Below are 18,984 nucleotides of genomic sequence, written 5' to 3' on the forward strand. Positions count from 1 at the left end.
ACAAAAAGAATTCAGGATAAACGTCAGAGAAATACTGTTCAATCGGTTGGATGTATGAGAGTCTTTAAAATTGCAGAATTCCACAAGCTGTGTGTGTGTGTGTGTGTGTGTGTGTGTGTGTGTGTGTGTGTGTGTGTTACCTTTAGCAACAAATAAATAAATACAATTAAAATGCACACTTTAATATTTATTAGGGTTTATTATTTGTAATAAAAAAAAAAAACCACGGCTTTAAATTGAGATTTGGTTTAAGCAAATTTCCCCTTGAGGGAAATAAAAGAGAAATAATAACAATAATAATAATAATAATAATAATAATAATAATAATAATAATAATAATAATACATTAATTGATTAATAGAAAGCAGCCTTATAATTTAATTAAAAAAAAGAGTCATAATTCTTAAATAAATTAAATCAGCATACAGGTTAGAGGAATATTGTTTGATTAGTTTTCATAATGAATAAATAAAAAATAAAATGCATATATTACAAATAAAAAAAACCCTAATAAATACCAATAAAAAAAAAAAACCTTGGGCTTTGCACAGAGATTTGGGTAGAGCAAATTTGCCTTGAGGAAAAGACAGTTATAATAATAATAATAATAATAATAATAATAATAATAATAATAATAATAATATTTATATTTATAAATGAATAAATAAATAAGAATTTAACTAATTAATTAAAAAAAGGAAGCAAAAAAGGAAGCTTTATAATCGAATAAAAAAAATTCAAATTCTTAAATAAAAATGTAAAATGAAATCAGGATACAGGTGAATGTTGTTTGATCAGCTGGATCTGGTGGATGTACAAGATAATTTCTAATCCCAGAATTTCACAAGATGTGCAGGTGTGTGTTTCCATTGGCCACAAATGAATACATTTAAATAAAAAATAAATAAAATAAAAAAACCCGTCAAATAATTAATAATACAAAAATCTCTGTGCTTTGAACAGAGATTTGGGTAGAGCACGTTTCCTTAGAGAAAAAATAGTAATAATAAATTATTTATTTATTCATTCATTAAAAAAAAAAAAAAAAAAAAAAAAAAAAAAAAGCAAAATAAATAATAAAAATAAATAAATGTGCGTATGTGTGTGTGCGCGAGCATGTGTGTATGTGTTCCCATTGACCACAAATAAATAAATAAAATAAAATACAGATAAAAAAAATAAATAATAATAAATAAAATAAATATTAATAAATAAAAAAATCCCTGTCTCTGAACTAAGATTTGGATAAAGCAAGATTCCCTTCAGAAAAAAAATTTAATAAAAAAACAGAGAAAGCAAGAAATAGGCAGCCTTATAATTTAATAAAAAATGTCAAATAATTCTTAAAAAAAAAGAAGAATAAAATAAGCTGATTCACAAACAAACAAAAAAGTAAAACGGACATCATATAGAACCGTGTACATTTCTGCGTCCGCCGAAGCCCGAGCAAGTCTTTCCTTATTGAAATGTTCCACTCCTTATTCCTTGAATACCGCGGCTTACACGTGAAAAATATTCTACTCAATAATCCAATATAAACAAAATGTACACGTGGCGAGAGCACAAAGTGCAGTCTGAGCTCCGCCGCTCACAGTTTGCTGCAGAGGTCCATAGGGTCTGTACAGTGTGTGTGTGTGTGTGTGTGTATATATATATATATATATATATATATATATATATATATATATATATATATATATATATATATATATATATATATATATATATATACACACACTGTATATAAAGTGAGTGTATATGTGTATAATGTATATAATGTATAATGTAGGATGATGGTGGCCAGCAGAGAGCGGTGAAGAGACGATCAGGAAACTCGTGCTTTCAAGAACCTCACATGAAATCATTACATCTGAGCCGGAGCGGATCCGGCGCCACCTTGTGACCGTCGGGGAGACGAACGGATCGAGTGGGAAGAAAACCTGAAGGTAGACTTGTGGAAAAACCAGGCAAAATCACGCATGTTAGTACTACTATCATGGTGCGTGTGTGTGTGTGTGTGTGTGTGTGTGTGTGTGGTGAGGTTTTTTCCTTAAAGCAAAATTTCAGGCTGGTGAGGTTTGGGGTGACGTCCTGGGTTGTTGTAAAAGGCATACAGTTTTGTCCCCTCCCTCTGAAGGACTTGGCTTTTAGTGTGATTTCTTTGATTTCTTTATTTTTTTCGTGCACCATCCGTCTGACCAGCGCATGTGGTTCGGAGCAAACTCCAGTCCGGTCCGGTCCACTCCACACTCGTCTACGGCCTGTGAAACCTGCAGACAAAAACAACCAAGCAAAAAGAAAAAAAAAAAGAATAAATAAGTCAATTTCCTCCTTCCTGGTGTCTCCATCCTCAGCATTCTTCTACTGATATACCCCATGTCCCTCCTCTGCACATGTCCAAACCATCTCAATCTCACCTCCCTCACCTTGTCTTCAAAACGTCCTACATGCGCTGTCCCTCTAATAAACTCATTTCTAATCCTGTCCATAATCGTCACTCCCGATGAAAACCTCAACATCTTCAGCTCTGCTACCTCCAGCTCCGCCTGTCTTTTACTCAATGCCACTGTCTCTAATCCGTACAACATCTCAGGTCTCACCACAGTCCTATAAACTTTCCCTTTCACTCTCACAGATACTCTTCTATCACAAATCACTCCTGTCACTCTTCTCCACCCACTCCACCCTGCCTGCACTCTTTTCTTCACTTCTCTAACACACTCTCCATTACTTTGCACTGTTGACCCCAGGTACCTGAACTCCTCCACCTTCTTCACCTCTTCTCCCTGCAACCACACCACTCCACTGCCCTCCCTCTCATTCACACACATGTACTCTGTCTTGCTCCTACTGACTTTTATTCCCCTTCTCTTTAGCGTGTACCTCCACCTCTCAAGGCTCTTCTCAACCTGCTCCCTACATTCACCACAAATCACAATATCACCTGCAAACATCATAGTCCAGGGAGACTCCTGTCTGACCTCGTCCGTCAACCTGTCCATCACCACTGCAAACAGGAATGGGCTCAGAGCTGATCCTTGATGCAGTTCAACCTCCACCTTGAGCCAGTCTGTCGTTCCTACTGCACACTTGACTGCTGTCACACTGTCCTCGTACATGTCCTACACCACCCTCACATACTTCTCTGACACACCTGACTTCCCCATACAATACCACAACTCCTCTCTCGGCACCCTGTCGTACGCTTTCTCTAAATCCACAAACACACAATGCAACTCCTTCTGACCTTCTCTATACTTCTCCATCAACATTCTCAAAGCAAATAATGCATCTGTGGTGCTCTTCCTCGGCATGAAACCATACTGTTGCTCACAGATGGTCACCTCTTCTCTCAGCCTGGCTTCCACTACTCTTTCCCATAACTTCATGGTGTGACTGATCAACTTAATTCCCTTGTAGTTACTGCAGGTCTGCACATCTCCACTATTCTTAAAGATCGGTACCAGCACACTCCTTTTCCATTCCTCAGGCATCCTCTCCCCTTCCAGAATCCTTTTAAACAATCTGGTTAAAAACTCCACTGCCATCTCTCCTAAACATCTCCACGCTTCTACCTGCTTCATCATCTGCACACCATCCAACCTTCTCTCTCTCTCTGATTTTCCTTATTCATCAGCTGCTCAAAATACTCCCTCCACCTTCTCAACACACTCTTCTCACTAGTCAACACATTTCCATCTCCATCCTTTACTGCTCTAACTTGCAGCACATCCTTTCCAGCTCGGTTCCTCTGCCTGGCCAATCGCTACAAATCCTTTTCTAACTCCCTTAGTGTCCAACTTCTCCTACAGCTCCTCATATGCCTTTTCCTTGGCTTTTGCCACATCCCTCTTTACCTGCTGCCGCATCTCCTTGTACTCCTGCCTACTTTTCTCATCATCCTGTAGATCCCACTTCTGTTTTGCCAACCTCTTTCTCCTTATGCTCTCCTGCACTTCCTTATTCCACCACCACATCTCCTTGTCTTGCTTTCTATTTCTAGATGTCACACTAAGTACTTTTCTAGCTGCCTCCCTCATCACTCCTGCAGTAGTTGCCCAATCATCCAGCACCTCTTCATCACCACCGAGCTCCTGTCTGACCTCTTCCCTGAACCTCACACTACAGTCTTCCTCCTTCAGGTTCTACCATCTTATTCTTCTTTTAGTCCTCTCTCTCCTCCTCTTCTTTTTCACCTCCAAAACCATCCTACAGACCACCATCCGATGCTGTTTAGCTACATTGTCCCCCGCCCAGTTGTGCACCTTCCTCCACTCTTATAGGTCACCCTCTGATCCTCCTTCTTCTTAAAAAAAAATACATATTCACCACTGTCATTTCCATCCTTTTAGCAAAACCTACCACCATCTGCCCTTCCACATTCCTCTCCTTAAAGCCATACCTACCCATAACCACCTCATCACCTCTGTTCTCTTCACCTACATGTCCATTAAAGTCTGCCCCAATCACCAATCATTCTTTCCTAGGTACACCATCTACCACTTCATCTAATTCATTCCATTTTCCTTCTCCTCCATCTCACAACTCACTTGTGGAGCATAGGCACTGATGACATTTATCATCACCCCTTCAACTTCCAGCTTCACGTTCATCACTCTATCATAAACTCTCTTCACCTCCACTACACTCTTACTGTACTCTTCCTTCAGAATCACCCCTACACCATTTCTCTTTCCATCCACACCATGATAGAACAGTTATTTATATATATCTTGTTCCTGAATACACGTCACTTAGGATGCTGAATCCACATCAGAGCCGAATAATTTTAGATCCAATGGTGTAATGCTGCATTCATTCAGCTTTAAGTTTTAAAAATGAACAAACAATTAGCCCAAAATGTAGAATCATTAAAATCTGCCTCATTTGTGTGGGACTCTTGAACAACCACCTGGATGTAAAACTGATTGAGCCGATTCATGTTCATGGTACGTTGTGGTGTCAAAAGGTTTCGAGACTCGCTTTGTTTAAAAGTAAGTACTTTATTTCCCTACGTTTACACACCGTCACTTCTAACTGGATCTCTGCTACGGTGTCAAAACCCCGATGTACACAGGACGATGTGTTTTGGCACACTGGCTCTGGTGCTCCCTGTGACTGTGTGTGCAGCCTTGTGCTGCCATCTGGTGGCGTGTTACAAAACTAGTCTCGAAAACTTTTGATATCACCTCATACTTGGCAGAAGCCCTTATATCCTGAGCGACATTTATTACATTTATACATCTGAGCAGGTATGGGGATGAAGGCCTTCGGGATTTAAACTCATGACCTTCAGCACCAAAGTACAGTGTTTTAACCACTGAGCTTCCAAACTTATTGCAATGAAATGACAAACAATGTTTATACCAAACATAATATTACAATTTGCCATGATTACTTTCATTTATGATTTTATTCTATTTAAAAAAATAAACAAATAATCAGAAAAACACGACGCTGTAACCTGTGTAACTGATCCAGTTCTATTTTATCAAAACTTATAGTACAATTAAAAACAAATCCAATTTATTGTACAATTTTTTTTTGCCCTAAATGCATAAAATGTATACAATTTATTATTTTAATGATTTATTATTTCCTCCTTAGTTCTTCCACGTATGCTTTTGGAATCTTTCAGCTATGATGCTTTATAATTATTTATATTGTAATTATTTTTTTTTAAATATGTGCATTTTATTTTATTGTATTTAAATTTTTTTTTTAATGAATTCATTTGTGGCCAATGAAAACACACACTCACATCTTGTGGAATTCTAGGATTATTATCTTTTTTTTTTTTTTTTTTTTGCTTAATCTTTTTTTAAAATTATTAATTAATTAGTTAAATTAGTAAATATTATTATTATTATTATTATTATTATTATTATTATTATTATTACTGTTTTTTTTTTCTCGAGGCAAATTTCCTCTACCCAAATCTCTGTTCAAAGCCCAAGGATTTCTTTAATGAATATTTATTAGGGGTTTTTAAATGTAATCAATGCATTTTATTTTGTATTTATTCATTTATTTATTCATTGTGAAAATTGATCAAACAATATTCTTTTAACCTGTATGATGATTTAATTTTCTTTTAAGAATTATTATTATTATATTTTTTTTATTAAATTACAAGGCTCCTTATTATAATTTTTTAAATAATTAATTATTATAATTTTAATTTTTTTATTTTTTTTTTATTTTTTTTTTTACATACACCAGATCCAACAATATCCCTCTGACATGTATCCTGATCAAATTTTAATTTAAGAATTTGACATTTTTTATGAAATTTAAGGCTTTCTTTTTTTTTGCTTACTCTTTTTTTTATTAATTAATTTGTTAAATTTTTGTTTTATTTATTTATTATTATTATTATTTGCTATAGTTTATTATTTGGTTTTATAAATCAAACTTCTGATTATTTTGTTTTATCATCAAGACTTGTGCTCGAGTGCCAGAGGAGATGAGTGGTAAAGATCCGAAGCCTGTGCTTAATCTGTTATAGTGAGCAACAAAAATGATAAAAGGAGGATAAAAGAAAGCTTTGAGAAAGAGAGAGAAATGTGATAATGTCATAGTAACAATAAAGCCAGTTCCTTGTTTTTTTTGTTGGGTCCACGACAAAAGGAACCAGAAATATTCTGTGGGGGTGCAAAGTTTTTCACTTAACTGTCTATATATTATCTATTTTATTGCAGGCTACTATAATCCTACTGTCCATCTGGTGTGTCTCTGTACCTGGTTAAATGGCGACTGGATTCATGCACCTCCATCTCTGTGCTCTTGTAATCGTTGAGCTCCTTCCGTATGGCCGCCTGAAATATCACACACACACACACACACACACACACACACACACACACACACACACACACACACACACACACACACACACACACGGTAGGAGTAAAAATAGTGCTCTAAAAGCAAAACCATGCATCATTTATACTGTAGCATAGCAGAAGATTTTTTCAAAGACCCAAACATGCACAAGCACTTAATATTATACTCAGGTGCCCACAGAGTTTTGGCCATATAACGTATACACAAAATTGTCTAGCTCAGGTTTTTTTCTTTTTGTCAATTTAAACACTGATTTTTCCTCAATGGTTGCTCCAGGATTCCTTCACCACAAAGCCAAGCATCCACATGATGCACACTTCCTGTCTTTTCTCAGTGGTAGCAGAAAAACATTCTGACACACACACACACACACACACACACACACACACACACACACACACACACACACACACACACACACACACACACACACACACACACACACACACACACACACACACCAAAAACAAACAAACAAAACCAGATGTTCAAATGTCCCGAATGTCCACAAATGCCCCAAAATGTCTCTGTTATAGTCAAACAAAAGACAAGTGGCTTATCATTTCAGCCATACACACTCTGTACCTTACACAGTGAAACAAAACTACTTTCCTCTGGGACCGAAGTGCCACATAAAAGAAACAATACAGACTAACTGGAACTCACAGCCCCATACACAGTGCACATGTACAATAATTTAGTGCAACAACACAATAACAGTGTGAGAGTTTAGCAGTGAGAAATACACCGAGCTGAATCTCAGCTTGTGTAGATTATTTAATGCCGTTATTTTACACCCGTTTTTATTTATTTATATATATATATATTCACATTTATATATATTAAAATATCAAAATATCGTTTTGATTTCCTGCATCCTTTACTTTCCATTGGCTCCGTCTCGTCTATTTTTGCTTTCGGAAAAGCGTTTTTTTCCCTGTTTGAGGGTTTTTGAAAGCAGTGAGCGGAGGACATTCCCACCAGAACTACGAACACACACTACATCAATCACATTAAGGTACGTAATTTCTCTACTATGGCGAACATCCAGTTCATTCAGTGTGTGAATTGTGACATGTTTAGTCGGTCTATCTCCGTTGTTAGCGATAATTTTATCTGTGAGAAGTGTAAGCTAGTTTGCTCTTTGACGGAGAAGATCTTAGCATTAGAGGAGCGCATCCAGAGTCTAGAGAGAAGTAGTGAGTGTGAAAGGAGTCCAGGTTCTGCAGGGGAAAGTCTGGATGCCCTAGGTGAAGTTAATATTCCCCCGACTCCGGCATTAGAGCCCTCGCAGCGGGGCGAATGGGTGACGACTCGGCAGCATACTTGCAAAGCCAAAGCTAACGCTAAGGCTCGCCCACGGGAGCACCATTCCTCTCCGCTTCACGTGTCCAACAGGTTTGCTCTCCTCAGTGAAGCTGAGAAACCTGAAAGAGCTCTGGTTTAAGGAGACACCATTCTGAGGCACGTGAAATTAGCTAGACCTTTAGGGGCACCAGCAGCACAGGTTATGTGTATACCAGGAGCCAGGGCGCCGGACATAGCAGGTCAGCTTAGATTCTTAGGAAAGCACAGGTAGTCTAAGATTTTAAGAAGTTTTTTACACGGGAGCTAATGATATACGCCTTCGATAGTCAGAGGTTCTAAGAGTAATATTATAGAGGTGTGTAAATTAGCGAAGGCAATGTCCGATGCTGTAATATGCTCTGGCCCCATCCCAATGCGACGTGGCGATGTAGCCTACAGCAGGTTATGGTCACTGAACTGCTGGATGTCCGAGTGGTGCTTCAAAAACAATGTGGGCTTCATTAATAATTGGAGCATTTTTGAGGGCAAGGCTGGCCTGTTAGGGCGGGACGGTATCCATCCCACCCGGGAAGGTGCTGCTCTCATTTCTTGTAGTATAGGTCATAGTCTCAGAACAGCAAGAGTTAACAAGTGACTTGTGTTTGTGTAATGTGTTTGACAGAAACGTGGATTAAACTGAATGAATATGTAGCATTAAATGAAGCGAGTCCTCCTGGGTATAGTTACATACACCCACCCCGTCTAAATGGCAGAGGAGGCGGAGTCGCAGCTATTTATAATAATAATCTAAACGTCACACAAAAGACTAAACACAAATGTAAAACATTTGAAGTTCTTTACACCAACATAAAATATTCAGTGTCCGAAAGCAGGTCCAGTCAGTCAATTCCACTAATTATTATTTATAGACCCCCAGGGGCCCGACTCTGATTTTCTCATAGAATTTAACCCTAACCCTAGATTTCATCACAAATTCAGCAACTTCTTTAGACAAATCATTTATTGCTGGTGACTTTAATATTTATTTTGATAATCAGGAAGACTCCTTAAGAGCAGCAGTTGTGTCCATTCTAGAGTCAGTTGGAATTAATCAGAATGTTATAGGACCCACTCATAGTGGTGGACACACTCTCGATTTGTTGTTAACATTTGGAATAAAAATAAAAAACGTAGTCATAATTCCACAGTCTGAAGCTATTTCAGACCATTATCTCATCTCTAAAATCTGCCTCAGTCATTGCATTTCTACCTCACCACGCATCAGCTACAGCAGCGCGTTTTATCAATAATCTTCCAGAAATTACGGTATTAGATAGATCTCCGTCTGACCCTGCAGAGCTCGACTGGGCCACTGAACACCTAGAATCAACGTTACGTTACACTCTAGATGATGTAGCTCCCCTTAAGACCAAAATGATCAGGGAGAAAAAATTAGCACAGTGGTATAATGATCATACGCGCACCTTAAAACATACCACTCGAAAATTAGAACGTAAATGGCGTCAAACAAAATTAACAGTATTTCAAATAGCATGGAAGGAGAGCCTCTTAATTTATAGAAAATCTCTTAGTGCTGCTAGATCAGCATATTTCTCCACCCTCATAGAAAATAACAAGCATAATCCTAGATTTATATTCTGCACGGTAGCAAAATTAACAGGGAATAAAAGCACTGCACTCACATGAACACCATCATTAGGTGGTAATGATTTCATGAACTTTTTTAATAATACAATTGAGAACATTAGGCAAGAAGTCCAGACGGTTAATATGAATCCAAATTATTTTACAAGTAACCCTGTAGACAGCAGTGTAATTATAGCAGACAATCAACTACAAAGCTTCACTCCTATTCATGAGAGTTACTTAATTTCATTAATTTCCTCATCAAAATCATCAACCTGCATTCTCGATCCCTTGCTTACAAGTTTCTTTAAACAGATAACTCCAGAGGTAATTGAACCTGTTTTAAAAATAATAAACTCTTCCATTAGCACTGGTTATGTACCAAAATCCTTCAAACTGGCTTATCCACCCCTAATTAAGAAACCTGACCTTGACCCATGTCAGCTGTCCAACTACAGACCAATATCAAATCTCCCCTTTATATCCAAAATTTTAGAAAAGGTTGTAGCACAGCAGTTCTGCTCACACCTGCTTACGAATAACATTTTTGAAATGTATCAGTCAGGATTTCGGCCTCATCATAGCATAGAGACGGCGCTTGTTAAGGTGGTAAATGACCTGTTATTGGCCTCTGATCAGGGTTTTGTCTCCTTACATGTTTTGCTCAACCTTAGTGCAGCTTTTGACACCATTGATCACACTATACTACTTGCTAGACTTGAGGACGTTGTTGGAATAAAGGGAACAGCTCTCTCTTGGCTCAGGTCTTATTTGACTGATCGCTATCAGTTTGTTGATGTAAATGGTGAGTTCTCCACACTCTATGAGGTAAAGTTTGGTGTTCCTCAAGGATCTGTCTTAGGCCCTCTGCTTTTCTTTTTATATATGCTGCCTCTTGGTGAAATGATACATAAACATGGGATTCGCTTCCATTGCTATGCTGATGATACACAGCTGTATATTTCAGCAAAGCCAGATGAGAGAGATCAGCTTAACAATGTTGAGAAGTGTTTAAAGGACATTAGACAGTGGATGTCTGATATCTGAGTTGAGCAGAAGAAAGTTAAGACGGAAGTACGTTTACTAGGACCACATGCAGCTAGAAGTAAACTTTCCGATTACGTAGCATCTCTGGATGGTGTTTCTGTCTCACGTGAATAATATTACCAGGATCGCCTTCTTTCACCTTAGAAATATTGCTAAAATTAGAAATATGATGTCGTTACAGGATGCAGAAAATCTAGTTCATGCTTTTGTTACTTCTAGATTAGACTACTGTAATGCTTTACTGTCTGGGTGTTGGAGTAAGTGCATAAATAAGCTTCAGTTAGTTCAGAATGCAGCACCAAGGGTCCTCACTAGATCTAGGAAATATGACCGCAGTATCTGAGTGAACTTCTGTACCAGTATGATCCTCCACGCCTACTTAGATCAAAAGATGCAGGCTGTTTGTTGGTTCCTCAAATAATGAAGACTACAGCAGGGGGCAGATCTTTCTCTTATAAAGCCCCACAGTTATGGAACAGCCTTCCAATCAGTCTTCGGGACTCAGACACAGTCAAAGTGTTCAAGTTGAGGTTGAAAACCTATTTATTTAGTCAAGCCTTTGATAAGTAGATTTTTTTTCTTAGGTAAAGGCTCAGATCTGGAGGGAGCATGGATATAGAGTGTTTGGTGAACTGGGATATTTGGATGCTCTCGTCCCCTCACATTCACACGTTCACTCAGGTTTGTTGACGGTGGTGTGGTGGGTTGTCTCTTATCCCAAAGATCCCTCATGTCTGTGTTACCTTCTGGTTCTCCCTTTTATTTATGCTGCCATAGCGAGTCTTGCCGGAGTCCAAACTGCACAGTGACATTAACTTTCATACAACAATAAAGACATTTAATAATCCCTATCTCCCCCCCCCCCCCCTCTCTCTCTCTCTCTAGTTAATATGGCTCCTGAGGCTCCAGTGACCACTTTTCCTGCCCCTCTCCCCTCCGAGGATCTTCCCACTTCGTCCAGGCCTGCCTCTCTGCAGCTTGGGACGGTTTCTTATCAACGCCTTGGGTGGTTCCATGAAATTCCGGAGTAAGAACAAGACCTTTGAGAATGGATTGGACTGTAGTTAATGTCAACAGTCTGCTACACTGACTCAGGACTACAGTTTGCTTCTGATCATCATCACTGTACCCCGCAACATTGTATATCTGCTTCAAATGGACATTCGGTGCAACCCAGATGAGGATGGGTTCCCTCTTGAGTCTGGTTCCTCTCAAGGTTTCTTCCTTATGCCATCTCGGGGGGGGTTTTCCTTGCCATAGTTGCTCATCAGGGACAAACTTACTTACAAAGAACATATTTACTTTAATCACCACATTATCTGTGTAAAGCTGCTTTGAGACAATGTTCATTGTTAAAAGCGCTATACAAATAAAAATGAATTGAATTGAATGTTGGCGCCATTTTCTAGCCCGTTCTTTGTGCATCTGTACATCTGCTATAAATTTCATGGTTATTATTTTTTGCTGCAGTAACAATTTGCAAAGATCAATAAATGTTTGTCTGCCAGTCTACCTGCCTGCCTGTCTGCCTGCCTGTCTGCCTGCCTGTCTGTCTGTCTGCCCACTTGCCAGTCGGTCTTCCCATCTGCCAGTCTGTCTGACTGTCTGTCTGTCTGCCAGTCTGACTGTCTGTCTGTCTGTCTGTCTGCCAGTCTGACTGTCTGCCAGTCTTTCAGGCCTGTCTATCTGCTTGCCAGTCTGACCATCGGTTTGTCTGTCTGCACCGTTTTCCTGTCCTGCCTGCACCATACGTCTGTCTGCCTGCCTTAGTATAACTGTAAATATAACAAGATATATTCAGTGTAAAATTTGTTTTTGACACACCCAGTGACACACAGTAATCATCCGAAAAATCACCAAAAGTGAATTCCTGCATACCTTGTCTGCAGCAGTAAGGCGTGTCCAGGGTTTATCAGCCCGCCGGTCGTAGTCCTGAGCATCGGCCACTTCGACGTAATCGCTGAAGCGGATCAGGATCTTGGCCTGCCGAAGTTCCTCCACCGTGGGCCTTTGGCTAAGCTGCAAACATGGAAGAGTGTAACGATCGACTCTCCTTTACCAGATACAAACTAATACATGCAAGAAATATGTCTTTGCTCTTCTCTTAGCGTCCTACAACTCCTTTCAGCACTTATATAATAATAATCACTAATTACAATATTAATATGCAAATATTTTATTTCGATTTAGATTCAGAAACGCCACTTGTTAGGATGGGAATTTTCTTTTTATAAAAATGATGGTGTAGAAAGTTTGGGAAAAGTCTGCGCGTCCAGACATAGCCGTGAACAAACCCAAACTGGGCCAGACGCACGCATGAAACATTCACAAAGACTTGCAGAGAAAGACAGTGTGTTCTTTTCAGGTAAAGAAAAGAATATAATTGTCTTTTGACTCGTTCCCAGAAAGCGCTTTGTAAGAAGAAACACCAATGTGTAATTCCAGATGAATCGTTTGACATTAATAGGTGCTTCAGAAGACCCTGTCAAAGGGAAGAAACCATGCAGCACTTTTACTTCACCACAGACGAACAGCTCAAAGCCAGACCAGACTCAGGAGTCTGAGTGTGGAGCACAGGGTTGCACTTGAAATGTAAAAGAAATGTGCAGTCTGGACTTGATTGCTCTTTGAATTTCTCTCACCTTAATTTTGAGTCGCCGCTTGATTTCCCTTTTCTCCTCCAGCTCCTCCTGTTCATTCCGTGCTGGGGAGATAACAACCATCAAAAATCTGTGTCACTGGGTATTTATATCATAATTGTGTTGAATGGATGGATGGATGGATGGATTCATTACTACAGATAGATAGATTTCCACCCTGCATTTTCCACTTGAGGTGATGATGCAGTCTGAATGCTTAGCTTACTAACACACACACACACACACACACACACGTTTATCCTTAAGAGAATTTAAGAGAAATCTAGGACAGAGGAGGACGTTCAATTCAGTGAAGCTTAAAGAGGCAAAAAAAAAAAAAAAAACCTCACAACAGTCCTTTCCCCTGAGCTCTAATCGCTGGATGACTTTCCTGTGAGCTACCATAAGAAAAGCGCTCAAGTTCCCCCACAACACCCCCCAGAATAAACTTGAAATATAAAAATATATAAAAACATAAACAAATAAATAAATATCTCCATCCTCCATCAACCCACTGGATTTTCTATTTTTTGTGTATGAAAAGAGGAGGGTTTTTTTCTAGGCCAGTCTGTATTGCAAACCCTGAAAACGTCCTTCACTTCACACAATAGAGACTCCAATAAAAAACCCAGTGCAGGTATTACAACAAAAACCTAAACCTTCCTCTGGAGGAAGTGTGACGCTTTAAACTAAACCGGTCTATTCTAATCCATCAAACACCACACCAGTGGAAATTTTGGCTTCTGCAGTAACGCCAACTATGGCTTTCTTTCAAATTCGCATTTATGCTAAAGCTCAGGCCTTCTATTCAAAACAACTTAACAAAAGATAAAACCCAGCTATTGAGACACTGCTTGGATTTGTGGACCATCAGGAGTCCCAGAAAATCCTTCTTCAGGGTATGATGGGAAACTTATAGAGTAAGATTTACACCAGAAATGTACCTACTCTGGAGCACGACTGGAAACTACTACTGCCTAGAAACCATGGCCTTGATATGAATGTACAGTTCATGAGTTCTTAAACAAAGTTTCTATAGCAGGATAGAACCATTCGTTACAGTTAGCTATTAATTGAGTTGCTAATAAACAGAAAGCAGTCTTTGGGTGAGGGTCTTTTTGCTACAAAGGTATTTTGCTTATTTGCAATATTTTTGGAGACAATTTAGGTAAAGGTGTTTTTTTGGAAGATTTTGTTGACTGTATTTTGTCAAAAGAGTGTTACAGAGATTACGGTGTTGAGGGTATTTTGGGTGTATGTTAAGGGAGAGTATGTTGTTGATGGTATTTTGCCAAAGTGACCATGTTTTGACAACAGTATGTTGGAGGATATTTTGCTGATTGTATTTTGGGGAGGGTGTTTTGTCGACTATATTTTGGCAACACTATGTTAGGAAGGGTATTTTGTCAAGCGTATTTTGCCAAAGTATGTTTGGCAAAATTCTATAGACAAAATACCCTCCCTAAGTATGTTAGGGGAGGGTATTTTGTTGATGGTATCTTATCAAAGTATGTTGAGAGGGTATTTTGTCTGTTAAATATTGCTATAGTATGTTGAGAGGGTATTTTGTCTGTTAAATATTGCTATAGTATGTTGGGAGGGTGTTTTGTCAACGGTATTTTGGTCAGGGTATTTAGTCTGTGATATATTGCTATAGTATGGTATAGAGGGTACTTGGTCAATGATATTTTGTCCAAGTGTGATTTGCAAACAGTATGTTGGGGAGGGTATTTTGTTGATAATTTGTTAAAGACTGTATGTTCGAGAGGTTATTTTGTCGATGATATTTTGTCAAAATATTTTTAAAGGAGGGAAATCTTGTTGATAGTATTCTGCAAACAATATGTTGGGAAGGGTATTTGGGTTTTTTTGGATGGTATTTTGTCAAAGTATGTTGGGGAGGGTATTTTGTTGATAGTATCTTATCAAAGTATGTTGGGGAGGGTATTTTGTCAATGGTATTTTGGGGAGGGTATTTAGTCTGTGATATATTGCTATAGTATGTTAGAGAGGGTACTTTGTCAATAGTATTTTACCAAAGTATGTTTGAGGGGGGATATCTTGTTGATGGTATTCTGCAAACAGTATGTTGGGGAGGGTATTTGTTTTTTTCGATGGTATTTTGTCAAAGTATGTTGGGGATTACTTTTGTCAATGATATTTTGCCAAAGTACTGTACGTTATGGATGGTATTTTGTTTATGTTTTTTTTCCCCAAACAGTATTTTGGTGCCAGTATTTTGCTGCAACATTCTCCATTTGAAAGCGAAAAAACAACAAAAAAAACCAGCTTGATCCTGTACAGCTGGGGTTGGGGAAGGATGGGGGGTGGTTAATGAGACTAATGGGAGTAAATGGACCAAATCCAGCATGAACACTCACGTTTCAGGATGTTTCGCTGCTCTAGCTCCTCTGCTGTAGGTCTTTGGCTCAGTCTCCTGCTCACACACAAACACACAGTCGGTACTTTACATTGGACAGCTGTATTTTGTTGCATGGGTGTAAAAAAAAAAACACTTTGGCCTGATAAGACAAGCACAGTAAAACAAGGAGTATGTGTTTGTAAGAAATCAGCAGTTAGGAATCGTGTTGAATATATTAAAATAATTTCATTTGGATATTTGATAATCAGAGACGCAATAAACATCCTTTAAATGGCTTAGAATATTGTCAGGTGAGATTCTGTGGACAGATCAATTATTTTAAGAGATCCAAGTCCAATTAGGTAAGTTTACTTATATACTATATCAACAAAAAACTGGGGACACCTGACCATAAGATTGGTGTGTTCTTTTTCAACATCCCATTCCACATTTAGTCCCCATTTTTCTGCTATAAAACAGAAGCTCCTCTCTTCTGGAAAGATGTTTCAGGATGGATCAGGCAGATTCAAAGAGCAAAAGGGGACAGGATCACTGGCATCTTAACATCCTGAGGTAACCTGATTAATCTTGTAACCTCCTAAAAAAATCCCTGCTCTGGCGACAGAGCAAGAAAGAGCACTCGTCTTCTGGAAATCCTATCAGCTTCAGATCCTTCATTTTTCTGCAGTAGAAGTGAACGAAATTAAAATTGGAACGGATGAGCCAAGCATGTTTTTTGAATGAATGTATAATTTGGTGCAAAGGTTTGGCCTACAGGGTGCTCACTGATACCAACAGTGTTTGATCTATGGTTTCATCCTCACATCTTCTCAGGGAGTTTGTCCATCCATACCTCAATTCCTTCAAACATATATCTCCTCCTTTGTAGAGGATGATTCCACATGGAAAACCAAAAGACAAGGTTATAACAGATGGTACCACTTTGGAAGGAACCTTGAAGACATCCTTGGACTGCAATTAATATTTCACATTCAATTGTCCATCAGTGAAAGAGTTGATAATGATGAAAATATCTTGTGTCCGGATGAGGTTGGTGTTCTGTTTTAAATCTGGTTCCTCTCAAGGTTTCTTTCTCACATCTTCTTAATGGAGTTTTCCATCTATGCTTCAATCAATAGCATTGGATAGCTACATGATAGCATTTTTATCATGATGCGTCGTTTTGAACATTATTTAAATCTTTATAATATTTGCATATTATATATAATTGTTGGTAGATGCTCTTTACTTTTATTATTTAGAAAGCTACCAATAATTTGTGACTAATATTTGATATGTAGATCGATTTCTCCTCATTTCGCAGGCGCAGGCCGAGGCGTACGTTGAGTATGCTGTAGGTCAGAGGGTGTACAAACTTTTGCACCCAATTATGCCACTTTTACAGTATTTCCAAACATCGGTTGTGCTCCATACGGATGTTCACTCGTTATCAAGCTTTAAAAAAGGTCAAATGTTCATTCAGGATGCAAAATGAACAAATATGATCATATGTGTCGATTATTATTAGAACAATATTCATTTTATATTATTATTCTATAGTTAGCAAAGCAGACATGGTTTTAGTGATTAGATGATAATGAACATATTCCAGTCTCTTAAATAAGAGCTAAAATGTGCCTAGCCAGCTGTTTTTATTCATCGAGGCTGGATTTCATGTCTGCCGTTGCTATTTTGCATCATTATCCAGCTGCGACGCGGAGTGCACGGCCCATTAGCGTCTGCTAAACCATTTGAACATGTCTGGCTCTGATCAGGTTTATTCAGCATCCGCCACTCCGACTCCTGTAGCCGCTAGAGAGGAGAACATACTGTACAGCTTTCATCTGGTTTCACTGGAAACAGTCAAGGACGCAGTGTAGTGGGGGATGACTCAGAGAGAGAGAGAAAGAGAGAGAGAGAGAGAGAGAAAGAGAGAGAGAGAGAGAGAGGTAAAGGAGTGATAGACAACACACAGGGAGAGAGACAGACATGAAGGAGAGAGAGAGAAAGAGAGAGGCAGAGAGAGAGGCAGAGTGAGAGAGAGAGAGGGGTAAAGGAGTGATAGACAACACACAGGGAGACAGACAGACATGAAGGAGAGAGAGAGAGGGAGAGAGGGAGAGAGAGAGAGAGAGAGAGAGAGGGGGGTAAAGGAGTGATAGACAACACACAGGGAGAGAGACAGATGTGAAGAAGAGAGAAAGAAAGAGAGAGAGAGAGAGAGAGAGAGAGAGAGAGAGAGAGAGAGAGAGAGAGAGAGAGAGAGAGAGAGAGAGAGAGAGAAAAAAGAGTGATCGACAACACAGGGAGAAAGAGACATGAAGGACAGAGAAAAAGAAGGAGAAAAAAAGACATGGAGAGAGAGAGAGACAGTAAGAGACAAACAGACATGAAGGAGGGAGAGAAAGGGGGGAAGGGAAAAGAAAGACAAATGGACAAACAGAGACAGAGACAGAGAGAGAGAGAGAGAGAGAGAGATGTCTGGCAGAAATGATGTCAGTCCTGTTGTTGAATACAGTGGCGCTGCATGTGAGCACTGATGGCCTTCATTATTCACTGGGACATTTGTACACTTACTCACACACACACACACACACACACACACACACACACACACACACACACACACACACACACACACACACACACACACACACACACACACACACACACGCTCTCTTTCACAGCTAGTAAAACCTAAGGTTGCCCAATTTGTGTGCAAACCTGTTTGCATCATCATCATCATCATCATCATCATCATCATCACTTAAATCGATCTTCAACCCGATTTCCAAAAAAGCTGAGACACTGTTTGAAATGTAGATAAACACAATGCAATGATTTGCAAAAATTTCAGAAACCCATATTATATTCACAATAAAACAAAACATGTTGAATGTTTTAACTGAAAATATATACAGTTTTAAGGAAATAATTATTTTTAATTCGACGGCTGCAACACGTCTCAAAAAAGTTGGGACACTGCCACGTCTCCCACTCTGTGGCATCATGTCTTCTGTACTTATACATCTGGGAACTGAGGAGACCAGATGCTGAAGTTTTGGAAGAGGAATATTGTCCCTTATGTGTCTGATACAGGATTCTAGCTGCTCAACAGTTCTGGGTGTCCTTTGTTGTGTTTTTCATTTCATGGTG

General features: G+C 38.9%; 1 protein-coding gene and 1 long non-coding RNA gene across 9 annotated transcripts in view; one reads left to right on the plus strand and one right to left on the minus strand.

Annotated features, from left to right (window-relative positions):
- LOC310726939 overlaps positions 1–18,984 on the plus strand; it is a 146,883-nt gene that overhangs the window by 39,661 nt on the left and 88,238 nt on the right. The gene's annotated exons all lie outside the window — the stretch shown is intronic.
- Positions 2,166–18,984, minus strand: part of LOC310726807 (phosphatase and actin regulator 1) — an 81,430-nt gene continuing 64,611 nt past the window's right edge. For all 8 annotated transcript variants that reach the window (XM_083542749.1, XM_083542748.1, XM_083542747.1 and 5 more), the window contains 5 exons: positions 15,848–15,903; positions 13,470–13,531; positions 12,706–12,846; positions 6,742–6,818; positions 2,166–2,270 (listed from right to left, as the gene is read on the minus strand). In XM_083542749.1, coding sequence (XP_083398875.1) covers positions 2,255–2,270; positions 6,742–6,818; positions 12,706–12,846; positions 13,470–13,531; positions 15,848–15,903 — 352 coding nt within the window. In that variant the 3' untranslated portion in view covers positions 2,166–2,254. The remainder of the gene's footprint in view (positions 2,271–6,741; positions 6,819–12,705; positions 12,847–13,469; positions 13,532–15,847; positions 15,904–18,984) is intronic.

Source organism: Silurus aristotelis (genome assembly GCF_946808225.1).
Source record: "Silurus aristotelis genome assembly, chromosome: 5".
NCBI classification, from domain to species: Eukaryota; Metazoa; Chordata; class Actinopteri; order Siluriformes; family Siluridae; genus Silurus; species Silurus aristotelis.